Source organism: Glycine soja, chromosome 18, assembly GCF_004193775.1.
Source record: "Glycine soja cultivar W05 chromosome 18, ASM419377v2, whole genome shotgun sequence".
NCBI lineage: Eukaryota > Viridiplantae > Streptophyta > Magnoliopsida > Fabales > Fabaceae > Glycine > Glycine soja.
This window is the reverse complement of record NC_041019.1, coordinates 51822747-51840766: the sequence shown is the minus strand read 5'-3', so window position 1 is coordinate 51840766 and position 18020 is coordinate 51822747. Positions and strand designations below refer to the sequence as shown.

The 18020-nt window shown below is 33.4% G+C and overlaps 3 protein-coding genes across 7 annotated transcripts; 1 reads left to right on the top strand and 2 right to left on the bottom strand.

Annotated features, from left to right (window-relative positions):
* Positions 1-1791: 1791 nt before the first annotated feature.
* LOC114395563 (probable polygalacturonase) lies at positions 1792-5453 on the top strand. The gene is made up of 6 exons (XM_028357374.1): positions 1792-1923; positions 2070-2405; positions 3591-3711; positions 4022-4196; positions 4319-4389; positions 4540-5453. The coding sequence occupies exons 1-6, from the start codon at positions 1888-1890 to the stop codon at positions 5253-5255; spliced, it is 1455 nt and encodes a 484-aa protein (XP_028213175.1). The 5' UTR covers positions 1792-1887; the 3' UTR covers positions 5256-5453.
* Positions 5454-5552: 99 nt separating this feature from the next.
* Positions 5553-11139, bottom strand: LOC114395564 (mitogen-activated protein kinase homolog MMK2-like). Of its 2 annotated transcripts, XM_028357375.1 has the most exons (6): positions 10679-11134; positions 9551-9680; positions 8596-8733; positions 7958-8290; positions 7091-7274; positions 5615-6369 (listed from the first exon to the last, which is right to left on the bottom strand). In XM_028357375.1, exons 1-6 carry the CDS (start codon positions 10837-10839, stop codon positions 6194-6196), a joined length of 1122 nt encoding a protein of 373 aa, XP_028213176.1. In that variant the 5' UTR covers positions 10840-11134; the 3' UTR covers positions 5615-6193. The 2 variants fall into 2 exon arrangements, with proteins under 2 accessions (XP_028213177.1, XP_028213176.1); XM_028357376.1 differs by lacking the exon at positions 7091-7274 and having other exon boundaries at positions 5553-6369; positions 10679-11139.
* A 2621-nt stretch (positions 11140-13760) lies between these two features.
* LOC114395999 (protein BPS1, chloroplastic-like) lies at positions 13761-18020 on the bottom strand. Of its 4 annotated transcripts, none has more exons than XM_028357887.1 (3): positions 17830-18020; positions 15355-16460; positions 13761-14502 (listed from the first exon to the last, which is right to left on the bottom strand). In XM_028357887.1, exon 2 carries the CDS (start codon positions 16446-16448, stop codon positions 15396-15398), a length of 1053 nt encoding a protein of 350 aa, XP_028213688.1. In that variant the 5' UTR covers positions 16449-16460; positions 17830-18020; the 3' UTR covers positions 13761-14502; positions 15355-15395. The 4 variants fall into 4 exon arrangements, with proteins under 4 accessions (XP_028213688.1, XP_028213691.1, XP_028213690.1 ...); XM_028357890.1 differs by having other exon boundaries at positions 13761-14476; XM_028357889.1 differs by having other exon boundaries at positions 13761-14443.

The following is an 18020-nucleotide window of genomic DNA, read 5'->3' as shown; positions in this document are numbered from 1 at the left end:
TTATATAAAAATATTTGTTTTTAACTTTAAACAAAATTATTCTAACTATAATCCAACATAATTTTTCTATAAATTTTAGATATTGTTTTAATAATTAAGTATGTAAAATCAATTATTATTATTATTATTATTATGTATAATACATTGCGTTTAGATAAGTAAATGTAAAGTAATTTTAAAATTATTTATTTAGTTTGAGTTGTATAAAATGATTTTTAATGAAATTATAAAATGAATATAAAATCATTTTTAATAATTCATTTTGTATTTAGATTAATTAGTATTGGTAATAAAATAGAAAAACAAAATTTGTAATGTTCAAATTTTGTTTATCATAAAAATCATTTTTTTTTCTTTTGTTAAGATTGTAATGTAAATTACCAAACAAATTTAAATATTAATACCAATAACTCTGTTAAGTTTTGTCTATTAAACATTGAATCCCTAATCCAAAGTTTGAAGTAGTAACCACATGAACCCATTAATCATCCTTCTTTTAAAAAAAAAAAAAACTGACTCGGAGTGACAAGACTCTTAATTAGTAAGAGCAAGAAACAGAAAGCCTACAAAAGAAGAGCAATAAAAAGAAAACTTAACAATAGGTTTCTTATGAAAGTCATCTTTATATTGCTATCCTATTATATAGTAGAGATTCTTTTCTGAATTAGGTTTAGTAAATTTTTTTGTCATGTTAAAAGGTTTTTCATGTTAAAAATTTGCTCTTTTTTATTTCTTGTTTCAAAGTTTATTTAGTGTCCATTTTAAGTTACATATAGAGCAGGAAAAAATTTTAGTTATGGTTGAACTATAGTCTAAAATCGTCTCATTATCCTACATAGTCCTACATTTGCCAACAACCCCAGATGCAGATAACTCTACAATTGTATGGAGTTACAACATTTATTCTATACGTTTAACATAAATGTATGAAGTGTAGACCAAGAACATGTGGGCACAATATATAATAAGATAGGAAAATGAAATTCTACCACAGAATAATTGACGATGTGCCGTTAACATCTCGTGAACAATGTGACAGCAGAGATGATGAGATGAAGCATGGATTTGATAGATCAAGAGTGAAGATGCAAATTCAACATACCTAATTTTTCTCGAGCCTTCGTATAAACACTTCATAGGACCACAACTTTGAAGTTGATTGTGTTAGATATGAGACTAAGAAAGTTTGTCTAAAGATTTCAAGCTGGGAATTAAACAGTTTTAAGTTTCACTTGAAATTTCAGTAATAGAATATTGATAAATTCTAACAAATATCTGAGACCAAAAAATTCGTTACCAAACGCTTCATCAATTACTAAAAAAAGAAAGCATAAACGAAAGCAAAAGATAGATTCTAAACAAAGAAATGAAGGGTTCATAATTCACAGAATAGCTACTTGAATTTTCCTTAACATGTTCTGTTTATGAAAATCCTTCAAAGTATAAAGAAAACAAAATAAGCATGCACTCAATTTTGTGGAACGAATGACGTCAAACACAACTCCCATGTCAAATTTGCAATTAAAGATCAAGAATTGCACTATCATTCTTTGGTATGTTATGCCTACTTTTTTTATTATTCATGAAATAATTTCTACCAAAAGTGATGATTAATTCCTTGAGAATCATAAGCACACATTAGACAAATATTCTCCTACTAATGACAATTACTTAATTTGTACCCATAAAAATAGCAATCTCTAAGAACATACAGTGCTGGTATGTTTTTTGGCTTCAAGAAAAACAAAAGAAATTTGTGTAGTTTATACTATTTTTATGTTTTAGAAACCAATGAACCTAGAGGCCATAACTTAAGTTCCACTATAAATAACTGTCATGGCTTCACTCTCCACTCGTACCTAAAATTCCGAAGTTCTTTTTCTTATAATGGGGCTCTTGTGGAAAACTCACACGAGGATACACGTGAGACCCTTTTTCCTCCTTTCTTACTCTATCCACTCTAAGTAATATTCTCACATTCTGTTCTTAATATGTACACTACTTTAGTGAATATACTAGTAGCTTCATTTTCTAACAATTTTATTTTCATGGATGTGTTGTTTTTGCAGGTGATTAGAACATTTTTTGCAATCCTTTTGGTTGCACTGCTGAGTTCAGAGAGAGTAGAGAGCAGAAAAGCCAAAGTTGTGACCACTTCCTTGGAGTACAATGCTATAAACTGCAGAGCTCACAGTGCTGCATTGACAGATTTTGGTGGTGTTGGGGATGGAAAAACATCCAACACAAAGGCATTTCAGTCTGCAATAAGTCACCTGAGTCAGTATGCTTCTGAAGGTGGCTCTCAGCTCTATGTTCCTGCAGGAAAATGGCTCACTGGTAGCTTCAGCCTCACTAGTCACTTCACCCTCTATCTTGACAAAGATGCTGTTCTCCTTGCTTCTCAGGTATCTCATTTCTACTCCTTTGATGACAAATTAACCATAGACATGAGGTTTTAAGGCATAGTGTGTGTACATTTTGTGCTTTTTGAAACATTGTGAAGTTTGTTCAAAATCCATCATTTGTGCTACCCCACAAATTTTCACCACACTGATGTTAGATCAGAGACTTCCATCTGTCAGAATATGCTGTTTTTTGAACATTATAATAAAGTCTCTCACATCACTGCTGTCCAGCATTTGAATTTTCAAAGTGTTATTATTGCTCACAAGCCTTTGAAAGTAGAACCAAAATCTTTTGTTGATTCTTTTTCTACTGACTCTGGTTTTTAAGAAAGTGTTGCTGTACCAATCACTTGGCTTCATCTGCCTGTTCTTGCACCTTTCCTTTTGGCAGTATTTTGCTAGAACTGTTTCCAAAGTCTGATGACAGATCAAAACAGGATATGAAATACATTAAGATATGCTCTATGATTTCATCAATTTTGTTGCATGATACAGACATTTAAGAGATTTAATTGGGAGAAAATCAAACAGTATTCTTTGATTTTTTTTTTCCCCCAAAATCTTTAATTCATCAAAGAGTATCAAGCCTCTTGTTATTGAGAAATTATTACATGTTCTGAAACCACCACATGTTTATGATTCCGGTCAATTTTCACGTTAGTTGAAGTTTATTAATTTTTTAGTATAAATTGAAAATTTAAGTTACGCATTACGTAAAGATTGATTATAGACGCAGTTCTAGACAATACAATAATTTCCCCACTATTTGTCACTATCATAAACTCATCACTCATTTTTTAATATGGAAATAGAGAATTTTAAAGGGGTTCACGTGAGTTACATACAAGGGAAGATGTCCAATAAATGAAAGGCAAAGAATGTGTCACAAGATTCCCCACTTTCTACCGAGCATATGAGAGCAATATTAGGTTCATGAGAGCAATAGTCTTAAATAATTCAACAATACACAAAAGTCCAATGACTCCCACAACAACCTCTTTACCCTGGCCACTTTTGGTCTATTCCCACATCCAGACAACAATTTTAAGAGTGCCATAGAGTGGTCCATTACACACTTGTCTTGTGTTATCTAGGAGAACGGTTCCAAGTGTGACACATTTTTGGCACTTTCATGTATACTACTGCCAACTCTTTTTCTTTTATTGAATTAATGAAATGGTTTAGGATATAACTGAGTGGCCTGTGCTTGAACCCCTCCCATCATACGGTAGAGGAAGAGACGCACCAGCAGGAAGATTCACAAGCCTCATATTTGGAACAAACCTCACTGATGTTATTGTCACAGGTAAAGGGGAAAATAGTTTCAGTTGTATGTATCCAAAGGTTGTTTCAGTTCTAATTACAAAAATTTACTTACTCACCTACAATATAACTTAAATAAATAATATATGTACTGAGAATCTAAATTTTTTTTATGATGTCATCCAATTATAAATCCCTATACATAGTATAGTAAGTTTGTTAATTAAGTTATAATATTTTTATTGTATTGACAATATAAAAACTTACACTCATAGTACATACATATTAAACTCTTATTACTATTATTATTATTATAGATAAATGATATCAATCATGACCCTTTTTGTTAACAGGTGAAAATGGCACCATAGATGGTCAGGGTGAGTTTTGGTGGCAGCAATTTCACAGGAAAAAGTTGAAGTACACTCGCCCATACCTGATTGAATTAATGTTCTCAGACAACATTCAAATCTCAAATCTAACTCTACTCAATTCCCCATCATGGAATGTTCATCCAGTTTACAGCAGGTAATCCCACTTCACTTGTATTCAAGTCTTATAAAAAAATGTCATTAGATATACTGATATAGCTACTTTACTCTCTTATTGTCTTTGAATATTATAATAACAAATGATTTGATACTATGCAGCAATATTATTGTGCAAGGCATCACCATTTATGCTCCTGTCACATCTCCAAACACTGATGGCATCAACCCAGGTCAGTATTTCATGATCAACTTCAGATTCTTCAAATATAGAACAATGGATAGCAAGCATTTGATACAATGTAACCAAAGAATAAAAGTTTGATTTGAATTGCTAATATTTGCTCTACCTATGTTTCTTTCTTTTATCTTTTTCTCAACAGATTCTTGCACAAATGTAAGAATTGAAGATTGCTATATAGTTTCTGGGGATGACTGTGTGGCGGTTAAGAGTGGATGGGATGAGTATGGCATAAAATTTGGGTGGCCCACCAAACAGCTAGTGATAAGAAGGCTAACATGCATCTCACCATACAGTGCAACCATTGCCTTGGGAAGTGAGATGTCAGGTGGAATCCAAGATGTGAGAGCTGAGGACATCACAGCAATCCAAACAGAATCAGGTGTCAGAATCAAGACAGCAGTAGGGAGAGGAGGGTATGTGAAGGACATATATGTGAAGAGAATGACCTTGCATACTATGAAATGGGCATTTAAGATGACTGGTGATTATAACTCACATGCTGATGGCCACTATGACCCTAATGCCTTGCCTGAGATAAAAAACATCAACTATAGAGATGTTGTGGCTGAAAATGTGACCATAGCTGCTAGGTTTCAAGGAATCTCCAATGACCCCTTTACAGGAATCTGCATTGCAAATGTGACACTAAGGATGGCAGCCAAGGCCAAGAAGCAGCCTTGGACCTGCACTGATATTGAAGGGATGACGAGTGGGGTGACCCCTCCACCTTGTGGTCTGTTACCTGATCAAGGGCCGGAGAAGATCACAGCATGTGATTTCCCAGCAGATAATCTACCTATTGACATAGTGGAGCTTAAGAAATGTACTACCACCATGACATATGTTGAAGTGTAGTAGTTTATGCAAGTTATTGTTTTAGGAATAGTCCTTCTCAGATTATCAAAAAAACATTTCTCAAGTTAAGAAATGAATGGTGTTTCAAATTATAGAAATGGAACGGTTGTCTTTTCTTCTCTCGTTTATGGAACTTGGTGGCTTGATGCTGCTACAAGTTTCATAGCTAATATTAATCAAAATTTACTGGTTAAGTCTTGCTGTGAGTATCCTATGCTTATTCATTCAAATTAGGCACAAAACTGAAAAGGCTACAAACTACAAAGAGTGATCATGACAGTTGAGCAAACCAAGGTATTTTCTGAAAACATTTTCAAACACTAACAAACTGTTGCATTTTATGTCATACAGTAGGATAATGTCGGTCCCCACAAATGAAAAATTTCTCATAAGAACCTTGAGAGAACTACACAAAATATAGTTGTCATAATTGAAAAGCCCAAAAACATATAAACCCTACACTAGAATCCCATAGTTTCAATATAGGACTCAAGTCCCATACCTTGTAATTGGATCCATACAGTGTCTTGTCATAATATTTGTGTGTCTACATTCTAAAGGATGGAGAAACTGACTGAATCAGTTAACTGCACTAAAGTGTTTGTCCTAGTCTAAGCTGAAGGATAGAAATACACCAACAAGCAACAAGGAGCCAGAGCCCATGGATATTCCTGCTGAAACCTTAAAGTAATGCTAATTGGCTTCTGATTACTCCAATTGTACATCTCAACAATAAAATTATCCGAGAATGTTAAATAATAATCAAATGAAATACACCTCACAAAACCTCATTAAATCTCAAATATAATTTACCAAAAAAATCTCAGTATATCCAATACGTTAATTACTTCTGTAGAGAACCAACAACTCCTCGGTAGTGTTGTAATCCAGTCAAAAAGTATTTTTCACTATGCACAGACGATAGTAAATGCAAAATTTCAATAAATAGGTGGATCAGGATTGAATAACACAGATTCTCTCCAGATGAGTTCCTTGATATCTTCTTCAGTGAAAGATGGTTGCTCAAAATCAAAACTGAAAGGTCTAACGCAAACAGGTTCCTCATTAATATCATGAAGAGGTGCCAAGTATGGGTGACACAGAGCTTCTTTAACTGCAAAGCATCATAAGTAACATACGATTAATAAAAATATATACAAAAAGAAAATCCAACAGCTATAAAAGATTATTGCAGATAAATTGTCAACATTCAAGAAACAATAGAATCTTGACCAAAATGGTCAACCATATCACAAGCAGTTAACAGGCTCTGGATATATTAATTTTTTAACATTTTTAAATTAATAGAAACAAAGAAAAAGAATACATAATTGAGATGAAAATTTTTCTTTTGATACCCAATTAGTTTGAATTGTAACCAACGATTAGGGTATGGACAGAATTAAATGGCCTCACTGAGGAATTGGTCTTGGACAAAACACCGTAGCATAATTTGATTCATGTTACCAACCCCATATTGTGGAAAAAGGTTTTGACTGTTATTATTTTCATTGTAACCAACATTTAGTATTCAATGTTATCAGAGACTAATACATTTTCCTTTCATATTCAGATTTCAGCTACAACTTTATGAGCTTGGTATAGCAAGTTAATCATGGTAAGCATATTTGAACAGGATGAAATACAAACTACAGTTAGAAGCAACTGAGTATACCCATTTAACCAATAACAACCTCGTCATTGATTTGGTTGTTCTAACTTAAGAAATTTGCAGAGGTCAGCAAACTCTACATGGATTTAAAAGGGCAATTTATAAAATAAAATTACAAAGATTGTACCCAAAAAGAAAGAGAAGAAAAATTATGTCATTTTACTTGTAATGCGCCTATTTGGATCAAAGACAAGCATCTTCTCTAACAAATCAACAGCACCAGGAGACATACTTGGGAATCTAGTAGCAAATTGTTGCCTTGGATATTGTGGAAGCTGTCTCACATATCTACGAGCATTATCACTTCGTAGAAATCCAAGGCTATGGTCATCAGGTGAGCCTATGAGCTTTTTAAAAGCAAGGAAATTTGTCAAAATTAAATCATTTTTTAAACATGGAGACTTAGTATGAAAATGAGAAAGAAGTTGCAATCTATAGGGGGAAATGCATAACCTACCTTCCCCCCATGCATTTAAGTTCTTAGTTTTTGGTTTAGAATGAGTGAAGAATTTTTTTTTAGGCAAACACCCTAGCCATTAATGTTGTGATGCACAGATAATAAGTCCCTTTCTCTTAGGTGTGAAAACCTAATGACACTGAGGGAGATTCTCAATTTCTACAGCTGTCTTTACTTGTCTTTATGGATCCTTGGGATAACAATCAAATCTCAGCCCTTAAGAGTATTATTCTTTGAGTGCCTGATAATTCTTTAACCCTTATTCTTTTGCTTGCAGACCATCAATCCCCCACCTATCACATATGCCTCTTCAGTTTGACTAATTCTTTTTAATAAAATTTCCCTATTTTTTACCCTTAATTCTCACAACAAAACCCTAACTTTGATCCATTGAATTCTGTGCCTTCTCTGTCCTGATTTAAAGGTCCACACAGAATTTCTCTCATTCTATTTAATTGCATGTGGATCCAACATTCTGATCTATAAAATAAAAATAAAAATAAATGAAAGAATGTTTGCAATTCAGGAACCAGATGTAAAAAGTATCATTCAGGATTTCCAACTAGCTAATACCTCTGTAATCAGCCTGAGCTGATGAACATAATCTTTCCCCGGAAATAGGGGTTGTCTTGTTATGATTTCACCAAGGATGCAACCCACAGACCATATATCGATGGCGGCAGTATATTCTGAGCAATTAAGAAGTAACTCTGGAGCTCGGTACCACCGAGTAACCACATACTCAGTCATGAAATCAGTCTCAGATGTAGTTCTAGCGAGACCAAAGTCTGCAATCTTAAGATCACAGTTGGCATTCAGTAGCAAGTTGCTAGGCTTTAGATCACGGTGCAGAACATTTGCTGAGTGTACATATTTGAGTCCTCGTAGCAACTGATAAAGAAAATACTGGAAAATGTATCTTATCAGTCACTGTGAGACAGTATAAATATCTTTGGTTATATAAACCAATGTATGATGAGTACTCTTTTAATTCAAAACAAAAAGGTGAGAGCCCAAGGAGATTCCAGACAGTAAATAAGAAAATTCAAAACTGCCAAAAGCTCTTGGGAATTTTAATTAGCCAATTCAGACATATTTTTGAGCTTCAATTTGGCGATAATACTAAAAAGAAGAATAATCGAGAGATCTTTCAATATGGTAGACATTAAATTTAAAAGGCATATGCAAAAAGAAATGGTAATAGTGCTAACCCGACAATGATCATCAGTCAATTGTTGATTGGATCGAATTATTTGATGCAGATCAGTATCCATTAACTCATAAACAATGTACACATCATTGAAGTTATCCCTCTGTGGTGGTCGTATAATGTCTTTAAGGGCTATCACCTGCATTAGAGAAGTAATTGGTAAGTGAGCAGCCTTGTTTCAAATTGAATTCTAATAATGATTGTAGAATTAAAATCCAATCAGGAAGCTCCCATGAAACAAAGTGAAAATATAACACCAATACCAACTCTTAATAGGTGCTGACTCACAAAATCCGTGTTTAACAATATACTAATTAGAAAACAAAAGAAGAAAACTTTTTTCGAAAAATTAGATATAAAATATTATGAAGGGTATAAATTTCTGAGTAAGCCAAAAACATGGTAATCAAAAGCATATATTATATAATGTAAATATATCAAAAGGTAAAAGTTCTATTCTATCAATGTATCTTGATATCAGTTAAAAACATAAGCCAGAATACACAGAAGAGATATTTTGATATGTTGCAATTTTCAAGAGTTTTGAATTTATCACAATAGAAAGCGTAACCAAAAGTACATCAATTAGTACTTCTAGAAAATTATAGATATGCTTATGAGAACTAAAGCAAATGTCCAATTTAAGCCAAACAACAGAATTATGCTTAAAAGGACCTTCATCACTAGTAAATTATGGAAAATTTGCCTATAGTTGCAGTACGACAGATACAACCAAAAAATAAGAAGCAGAAACAAAGAAATCAAAATATGAGGCAACAATAAGTCAAATAGGAAAGTCCATAGTGCTACATGGAGCACTCCCTTAATATCCAAATTTGAGAAGAAAAAAGTAAGATAAAAAATAAAAAGTATAATAAATAAATAAATAAGCAACACAAATGGGGGAAACAAGGTTTAGATATGAGAACGTGAGTAAAAAAGTTTATTTAAATTACATTTTCATGATCCATGTGCCGAAGAAGTTTAATTTCTCGTAGAGTCCTTTTGGCATCTATTCTGTTGTCAAATGCATTGCCAACCTTCTTAATGGCAACTTCTTCACGTGTCTCTGCATTTACAGCAGCACTGAAAGAAAATGAAAAAACAACATTGTCCCTCACATTGTTGATAACAGAACTAAAACCATATTAATGAGTATAGGTCATTGCCTAACACACCAAATTTAATAAACCATCCACAAGATACAAATTATCTTCAGTTTAATGAGTCTGAACATCATGAGGATTGTGTTATTTACAGTGCCAATAAGTACACCAAATTCTAATAGCCTGGCTATCACAATCAGGTAGCTTCAGCCAAATGTAAATTAAACTCTATAACAAGATAATATGAGGCAGAATCCGAAACGCATGAAACTAGATATGAATACATGATTAAATAGACCCACAAGACTAAAACTTGATTCTCTTTCAATTACTCTACTCCAATCAATCAATCCCAAACAATGATCACAAAGAATATATTTTTAAACTCAAGAAACTCAATCATCTTAGCACAATAACCCACATTCAGCTCAGGAATCACATCAATCCCATATTAAAAGCATTGAAGAAAAAATACAAATTTTCAAAATCACTTCAATCCCCTATTCACATAAATAACAGATACATGTCAAACATCTACTTCAAATAAACAATCACCTATATTCTGAACTTCCCCTAACATTCAAACATCAAATCCAAAATCAACAAAAAGGCCTTTGACCACCACCAGCAACCACTTCCTTGCTTTCAAAGCCAAGAGTTCCAAACCCCCAAAAGATGCGAAATTATTGTATGGTCCGGAACCACTACATGTTTATGGTCCTGAAAAATTTCTAAGTAACACATACCAAGTTTTTATTAATTCTTTCTGGTAAAATGAAAAACTTGGTTACATATCACATGAAAATTGGTCAGGACCCATACAAAAATTTCTCCCAAGATGCAAGCAATACATACATAGCTAAAAAAAGAGCAACCCTTTATCCTCAAAACACCCTCACAAACAACAAAAACAACACAGAAAACAAATGAATTCAGCCAAAACAAAAGCTCAACCCCACAAAAAAGTTTCTTCCTTACCAAACAATACCATATGCTCCTCTTCCCACAGGGCGAATAGGAGGAACATACTTCCTAGAGACCTCAAAGAGGTTTCCATAGATATTGTACTGAACATAGCGTCCACCATGAGTGTGAACTCCTCTGATGTCAGCTGAAGCAGGAGCAGACTCAAGAGCCATGTCTGTCTGGTGCTAAATGATCCAAAACCAGAAGATGAAAATGAAACAGACCCAACAGGGAAAGCAAGGATTTTTATGAAAAAGGAGCTAAATTGGTGAAGTGGGGGTGTGCTGAATTTACATGGAACGTGTCCGTTAGAGTAGTAAAAGTCGTTAGCATTTTCGTTTGGGTTAGAGAGAGAAAACGAGGATCTAATAAGAGAGAGGGAGATTAGGTGTGTTTTTCGTTGCATACATAAGCGATTAAGCGTGTTTATGTGAACATTCAAGTTAGGCTTTTGAACTAGAAAAGCTCGTGTGAACCCGTGAAGATGTAGCACTTTTTAGAGCTTTTGTTAATTTTTCTTCTCATGCTAATGCTATCTCTGAATTCTTAGTGTGATTTTGGACTCTTTTTTTCATTTTTTTTATTCATTTTGTTTTGACATTTGATAATAGGTTTTCATTGTGGCAAGGGGAAATCAAGTTGATGTAGTTTTTTATTTTCTTTGTTTTCCTTTTGGATCAAATTGTTTTGTTTACTTTTACTTTCAATTTTCAACTAAATAAAAAGTAGAATTAAAGATGAGAAAGTTAATGTTGAAAATTGTTCACGAATGAAGAAAATGAAAAATTGGTAAAAGAAATTCTATTCCAAGTTTCCAACCGATTATATGTTAATAATAAAATTATAAATTTTGAATTATTTTTTGTATTATATTATTATATTAATTTTTATTTTATATTTTATGGTAAATATTTTTTATTCTTAATTTTTTTAAAGGAATTTGAATTTAAATTCTTTTTTATTTAAGTATACATTTCTTTCTTTTTAATTTTAAGCACCTTTGTTTTAGTTTAAACTTTTTAAAATATATAGTCCGACAAGTTTAACTCGAGCGTAACTTTTGCTTGCAAGTTTATAATAGGATTGTGATAGCACCCCTAATGAAACAATCAATTTTTGCTTTATTTCTCCTTTTTCTTTGTGTGTGTTTTATTTTAAGCATTATTATAATTGTGGAACTTCCTTAGGCCTTGTCTTTCTCCTTATCTTTTTTAGTTTTCTAGTTGAGATCTCTTTAATGGTGGTGAAACTTCCTTATGCTCTAATAAGGTCTAGTATACTTTTCAAAAAAAAATGTACAACTATTATACAAATGTGTTCTTTTACATTGGCAAACACATTAAAATTGTTTAAACGCGATCCTTGACAATTATGTTTAGCAATTGTGATTAAAATTACTTCATAAAAATTGCACAAAATTTCCCCTCATGTTTCTTTTTAAGAACGGATAAAAAAAATAAAAATTGAGCGTCTAGGCTCTACAAGTTAGGGCGACGACTATGATCCACCAAAAGGGTGAAGTCAACTTGTTTGGAATTAGACCAACCAACAACTACAAGTTGTATCAAAAGGGCATGTGTAAGTACGAAACAGTCATCAGATTTCTCAGCTTCTTTCTCTAGCATTTTTGTGGAATGTGACACGTCAAGTGCTTCATTACTTATCAAATCCAATAATTAGTTTATAAATGCCGATTTCCATATGAACATGCCATTGTCCAAAACTCCAAATTAACAATTGGTGTCAAAAAACAAAGACAAAGGAATAGTAGGGGTAGACCAAAAGGAATTTTCCCCCATCTACACGTGTTGTGTAGGATATAGGGTGTAAAAATAGGGATTTAAATATAATGCATAATTATTATACTCCTATCCTATGTAATAATAATAATTAAAATCGTCAATGTTTAATTAGTCAACCTAAAGGAATAATAACCTTTTTTAAGTAAACCTTTGCATGCTTCGTAGATATTACATTGCTATATACAATATTCAGTCAAAGTTGGAGCCAAAATGTATAGTCCTCATCAAATTAAAGCAATTTAGTGTTTCCTAGTCAGTCTTCGTCTATTGTTCTTTATCTGTTGTTCCCTTTTATCTGGTCCCAAAAATTGACCATTGAATTTGAATACGAATAGAAATAGAACTTCCTAGTTGGCGGCTCTCAAGGTCCTGACTAGTGGGTCTTCAATTCTTCGTTATCACGTCATATCTAAATATTATGTGGTGAACTCTTTCATTTAAGCTTTATAAACTTTTTATTAGCATTTATCTTGGTTTCACATGAAAAAAATGGTGTGATTGTTAAAAAAAAAAATCAAAGAAAATGAGAAAAGAAAAATCGTTAAAAAGTATTAGCATTTATCTTGGTTTCACATGAAAAAATGGTTTCATCCAATATTGGATACAAAACACAAGGAGAGAAACGTGCGTGTTAGTTACAAAAACAATTGCTTTTTTTCTTTTTGATGAAACCATAGACAATTAGATAAAATAATAAAACTAGTAAACTAAATTATTTTGTTGTACAATTTTATTTTGGCCAAAGAAATTATCAAGTTAAAAAATTGCAAACACACTCAAAAGTAATCAATGCTTCCTTTTGAGGATTTGTGCTTTTGAGACTACCAAAGCAACCCATTTTACAGCATAACACAACTCTAGGCTTGGGAAGTCAAGCCCACTATGAGAAATAATGGAAGGAAAGCCCACTTGAAACCATCTACAAAATGAGTAAAACAACATTTTGGTGCGTGATATGACAGATATGAGGTGAGTCACATTAGTTTCTTATTTAAATCACTATTTTAATCCCTGAAAAATAAAAATGCCAGTCAATTTAATCCATTTAAGTGAAAAAAGGACTCATTTGATTGACTTCTAATTTTTCGGGTCCAAAGTAATTTTCATCTTTCAAAATTTATGGGACCAATCACAAACCGTTTTTAGCTTTCAGGAACATGGTATGTTACTACCCAGAGAATACTACCATACAATGCTAGTAAACTTGCAAAGTTCCATCAGAACTGTAGAGCCAAAGGCAGGAGCAAATAAATGTAAACAATGTAAAAATCACAGTTTTTACTTCCTCACAATTTATGCTTTGACAACTTTCTGCAACAGATTTGATACTTGACCAAGATAAGACACGTACATTATTAAACATGAGTTCCCATCTAAAACTAATCTAAGTGCAAAGATTCAATTATAACTAAAATCCAAAAAAAGATTAAAAAAAATTGCCAAGAACAACACCATGCGAGTTTTGTGTGGTTCATGGTTCTTCCATTACCACCTCATCAGACTGAGTGAGCGACTCAAAGCAAATGTTCACAGAGAGAGACCGTTAGGAGAACTTGATTTGATCAGTTCTCCATTTTGTGATCCATACAAATCATCTTCTTGACAAAGCTTGGTCTCTGTTCTCTTCAACAGAGCTTGCAGGGGTCACTCGTTTCAGCTCAAAGCATGATCACAATTGAGTAAAGAGGTTCACATTTTTAGTTTCTTTACCACCCCAGATTCTGAGGGGCTTAACAAGGGAGACGAGACAGACGAGACAGATCATCTACCTCACATGACTTGGTCTCCGATTCCTTCAATAGAGCTCAAAGCTCTTATCACTACAGCTCAGTTGATATAGAAATTGAGTGTGTAGTCCACCAAAAATTCACTTCAGTTTTCAGATCTCAAAAGCAAATCACTTTTCACAGATCTGAAATGCAAGGCGGCAAGCCATAATTATTGCCAAACTGACAATTGCAAGAAATTCTGCAAGCTGAGGTGCCAGGAGATCAGAATCAGATGTGACCTTGATACCAAGGAGTTGCAACTGATCTGTGAGTTTCACATTGTCAAATGATAAACACATGCAATATGCTAAGTAATACGTGATACTTAACAATGTGCTGCATCATATGATATTCAATCAAAATTGTTCAGGGTGATTAGTTTGAGAAACATTTTGTTTTAAATTTGTTTCATGTATTCAAAAGTTTATATAGTGAAAAACAACTTATTGCTTTCTGTTTTCACTTTTTCTTGTATAAACTTCAGAAAACAGGAAATAAAATGAGACAACAATTTAGATGTAGCCCAACTGGTAAATCTGTGCTCAAGAACAGAGAGGCAAAGCATCGTAAATGAATCTGAGACTTATTTCGTATGTACCTCATTCTGCTGTCTTTGACATTCAAAGAAATTTAATCAAGTTTTGATTGTATACTAAAATGCTACATATCATATTACATGGAATCACAAAAAAAAAACTGTTCATTGCCCTAAAATAATCTGTTAATCCAGTTTCAGGGCAAAAATCCTTCCCAATCCAGACGAAAAGATAGGTTCAGAATCAGCAACCAATGGCAGAAATTACAAAATCCCCTTCCCCACTCCTCCAAAAGAAAAACCACAATCACATTTTATGTTTCATGATTCTATCACAAAATGGAAAAGGCAGTGGTTTCATGAACTAATAAATAGAAAGAATTACAGGGTAGCAAATTGCAAACTTCAGTGAGCACAAGCAACTTTCTTATATATATTTTATCATATAATATTACACAGAACATCACAAATATACATTTCAGAACCATAATATAATCATATAACCTATTACTCATTCTAACTTGAATACAATAAGCCAAACATGATTGAAAACCATCAATCTTAAAACAGAAAAACCAATACCTAGATCCATTGGTATGTACCAGAGTTAGGCTGCAACACATTCAATTGACTATTTGTGCATCTCTGTTACCCGCCTGAATGCTGTCAATGAAAGTTGCACCTGACCTCAAACTAGATAGCAAGGCATCACGACCAGTCAAGACCACTTGGAAAAAGCTATCGACTTCCTTTGTAAGAAGATCTAGTCCTTGTGAAAGCTTCTCTGTTGCTCTGCCTAATTCCCCAACAATCTTCGCAAGTGATTCTGTCTCAATGGCATCTGAGACGCCCTGGATAATAGGATATAATTCCTTCATAGAGGAATCAACTACTTCCAACTCATTCAATATAGTAAATCGCCCACTTCTAACTCTAATTTCCCCATTTACAAGATCTTGCAAACTTTTAAAGGTTGGAGCCCAAGAATATACATCAGCCACATCCAAATCTGACATATTCTTTGTAGAGCCCGAAAAAGCCGCAGCAAACACACTGCATAAAAATACTGTCTGCACCTTTACTCCATACATAGCTTGCATCAAAACCTTCTCTTTAGCAGACTTTTTAACCTTTGGCAGATCAAGTGACTGCAGAAGATTATCCAAAATGCTGCCACATTTCTCAATCCTAGGGTTTCCAGAACCAATATGCTGTTTCCAACCATCAAGTGAAGAGCATGCCCGAACATACTGCTCTGAAGAGGAAGAACCTAAATTGTGCAATGCACAATGAAGTAAAAGATGACCCTGGTTCAGGCGTGATAATTCAGAGCTAAATGCAATGCACATATCTAGTAACTTCACACTAATGTCCAAGTACACATCTATCCATTTCTCATCCCAATCATGTACAGGAAGCTCAAGCTCTGTTATGAGGGTTTTAATGTCATTATGACTCTCACAAAGTGCCTGCATGGCCAAAGTCATCCAAGACAAGCTGAGGATCTCATCCTTGCTCTTGGGAATAAGCTTTTTCAGCCTCTCTTCCAAAGTTGCTTCAAAAGCATGTAATATTAACAACAGCTGTGAAGAAATTTTTGGGCCTTTCGGTGATATCATCCTAAAAGGATTTCCAAAAGGGAAGAATGATCGGTTTGCATCCTGTGCCCGGCTCATTTAGAATTTTTACTGAAACATGCAAGATTAGAAAGTAAGATGCAATATTGTTGAATAAAAACCATACAAAATCAATTATCAGTCACACATGAAGAAGTTCACTACATGTTATTTATGCACTAAGTTCATAATTACTGAGCCCAAATAGTATGTTCCAAAACAATGTTATTAAAAAAGAAAATGGAAAAAGGCATACACAAAATTCTGATAATACTTGCATGGTCAATGTCAAAAAACTACCATTGGCCACTCCAAACACAATTTCTTCCCCTTTCCATTCCCCATCTAATAATTCCATTATTATGATAAGTTCAAAAGTATTTAGTTTGCTTTCAAATTCAAGCTGCAACAAGGTATGAGATAAGTTTGATCAACTAACCCTAAATAACTAAATGATAGTGAGCTAAAACAAAGTCAAAAGTACCTAAAATTCAAAATACAAAAATTCCAAGATCAGAAATTTTTACTTTAAGGGGGCATTTGACAGGAGAGAAGTAGGCCATTGGGAATCTTTGAATATGTTTCCCAGAAATCAAAGAGTTAAGCATATTTTTATTAATTATTTTAATTATTTACCACATTATATAATTTAATAAAGAATAACATGATGTTTTTACCGGAATAAAAGAAAAATTAAAATTGAGAAGCCTCATGAGAAAGTTTTTGTGGGAAACTTTCTAAAAACATTCCCGGAAAACATCTTTTTCCAAGAATGTTATTGTTTTCAAATGCATGCCAAACATGGGAAATTAAATTTCTCAACCTATGATTCCCGAGAACCAAAAACTTCTTTCCAACCAAACGCCCCCTTAAGTTTTTTTTATCATCTTGAAAACACAAAAGGGAATCAGAAATTAATAGACAACTAGCTAAACTTTCCTGCAAAATCAAATGAAAAAAAAAAACACAGAAAATAGGGAAATCAACAAAACCTAAGACCAATCAAAATTCCTCCTCCTTCCATTTTCCTACAATTTTTCTCAAAGTTTAAAATCCTCCGTCCCACTTCGGGCTCAGGAAAGGTAAAAATTCTAAACAATATCTACCCATCACTCCCTCACCACACCTGAAGGAAATAGCCATATAAATACTTTTCAAAGGGAAAAACACTTCTCTTTTAATTTTCCAACAAAACTAAAAAAAAAATACATAAATCGTCTGAACCTCACCAAACACAATAGATCGAGGAGCTGGACAATCAATCAAAGCGAAAATCTTGACCAATTCTCAGATTTTCCACTGAAAGACAAAAAAAATTGGGGGTAGGGGGATTCTATTTATAGAGATTTTCAGAGAGAACAATAAAAAAAAATAAAAAAAGATCGAGACTTTGGTTGAGAAAAAGGGTAAAGAGAGAGAATCAAAGAGTGAAAGAAAGCACCTCACAGTGATCAGATCGGAAGAGTTGAATTAGGGTTGGGTGGGTTGTTTCGGGTTTGTTCTTTTGATAGGGTTTGAGTGTGTGTGAATGAAATGAAATGAATGAATGTTTGTGATAGCTGGTGAGATGATAAAGCTACCAAGTTTGGCCTCAGATTCTGTGAACCTGGGAAACGTGGTGTCATATTGTTG

Coding starts and splice junctions, on each gene's coding strand:
- LOC114395563 (XM_028357374.1), top strand. CDS start 1,888: ATGGGGCTCTTGTGGAAAACTCACACGAGGATACAC. Junction 1,924..2,069: donor AAACTCACACGAGGATACAC/GTGAGACCCTTT, acceptor TTGTTTTTGCAG/GTGATTAGAACATTTTTTGC. Junction 3,712..4,021: donor CACTGATGTTATTGTCACAG/GTAAAGGGGAAA, acceptor TTTTGTTAACAG/GTGAAAATGGCACCATAGAT.
- LOC114395564 (XM_028357375.1), bottom strand. CDS start 10,839: ATGGCTCTTGAGTCTGCTCCTGCTTCAGCTGACATCAGAGGAGTTCAC. Junction 9,681..10,678: donor GGAGCATATGGTATTGTTTG/GTAAGGAAGAAA, acceptor ATTTTCTTTCAG/TGCTGCTGTAAATGCAGAGA. Junction 8,291..8,595: donor TGACTGATGATCATTGTCGG/GTTAGCACTATT, acceptor TACATTTTCCAG/TATTTTCTTTATCAGTTGCT.
- LOC114395999 (XM_028357887.1), bottom strand. CDS start 16,448: ATGAGCCGGGCACAGGATGCAAACCGATCATTCTTCCCTTTTGGAAAT.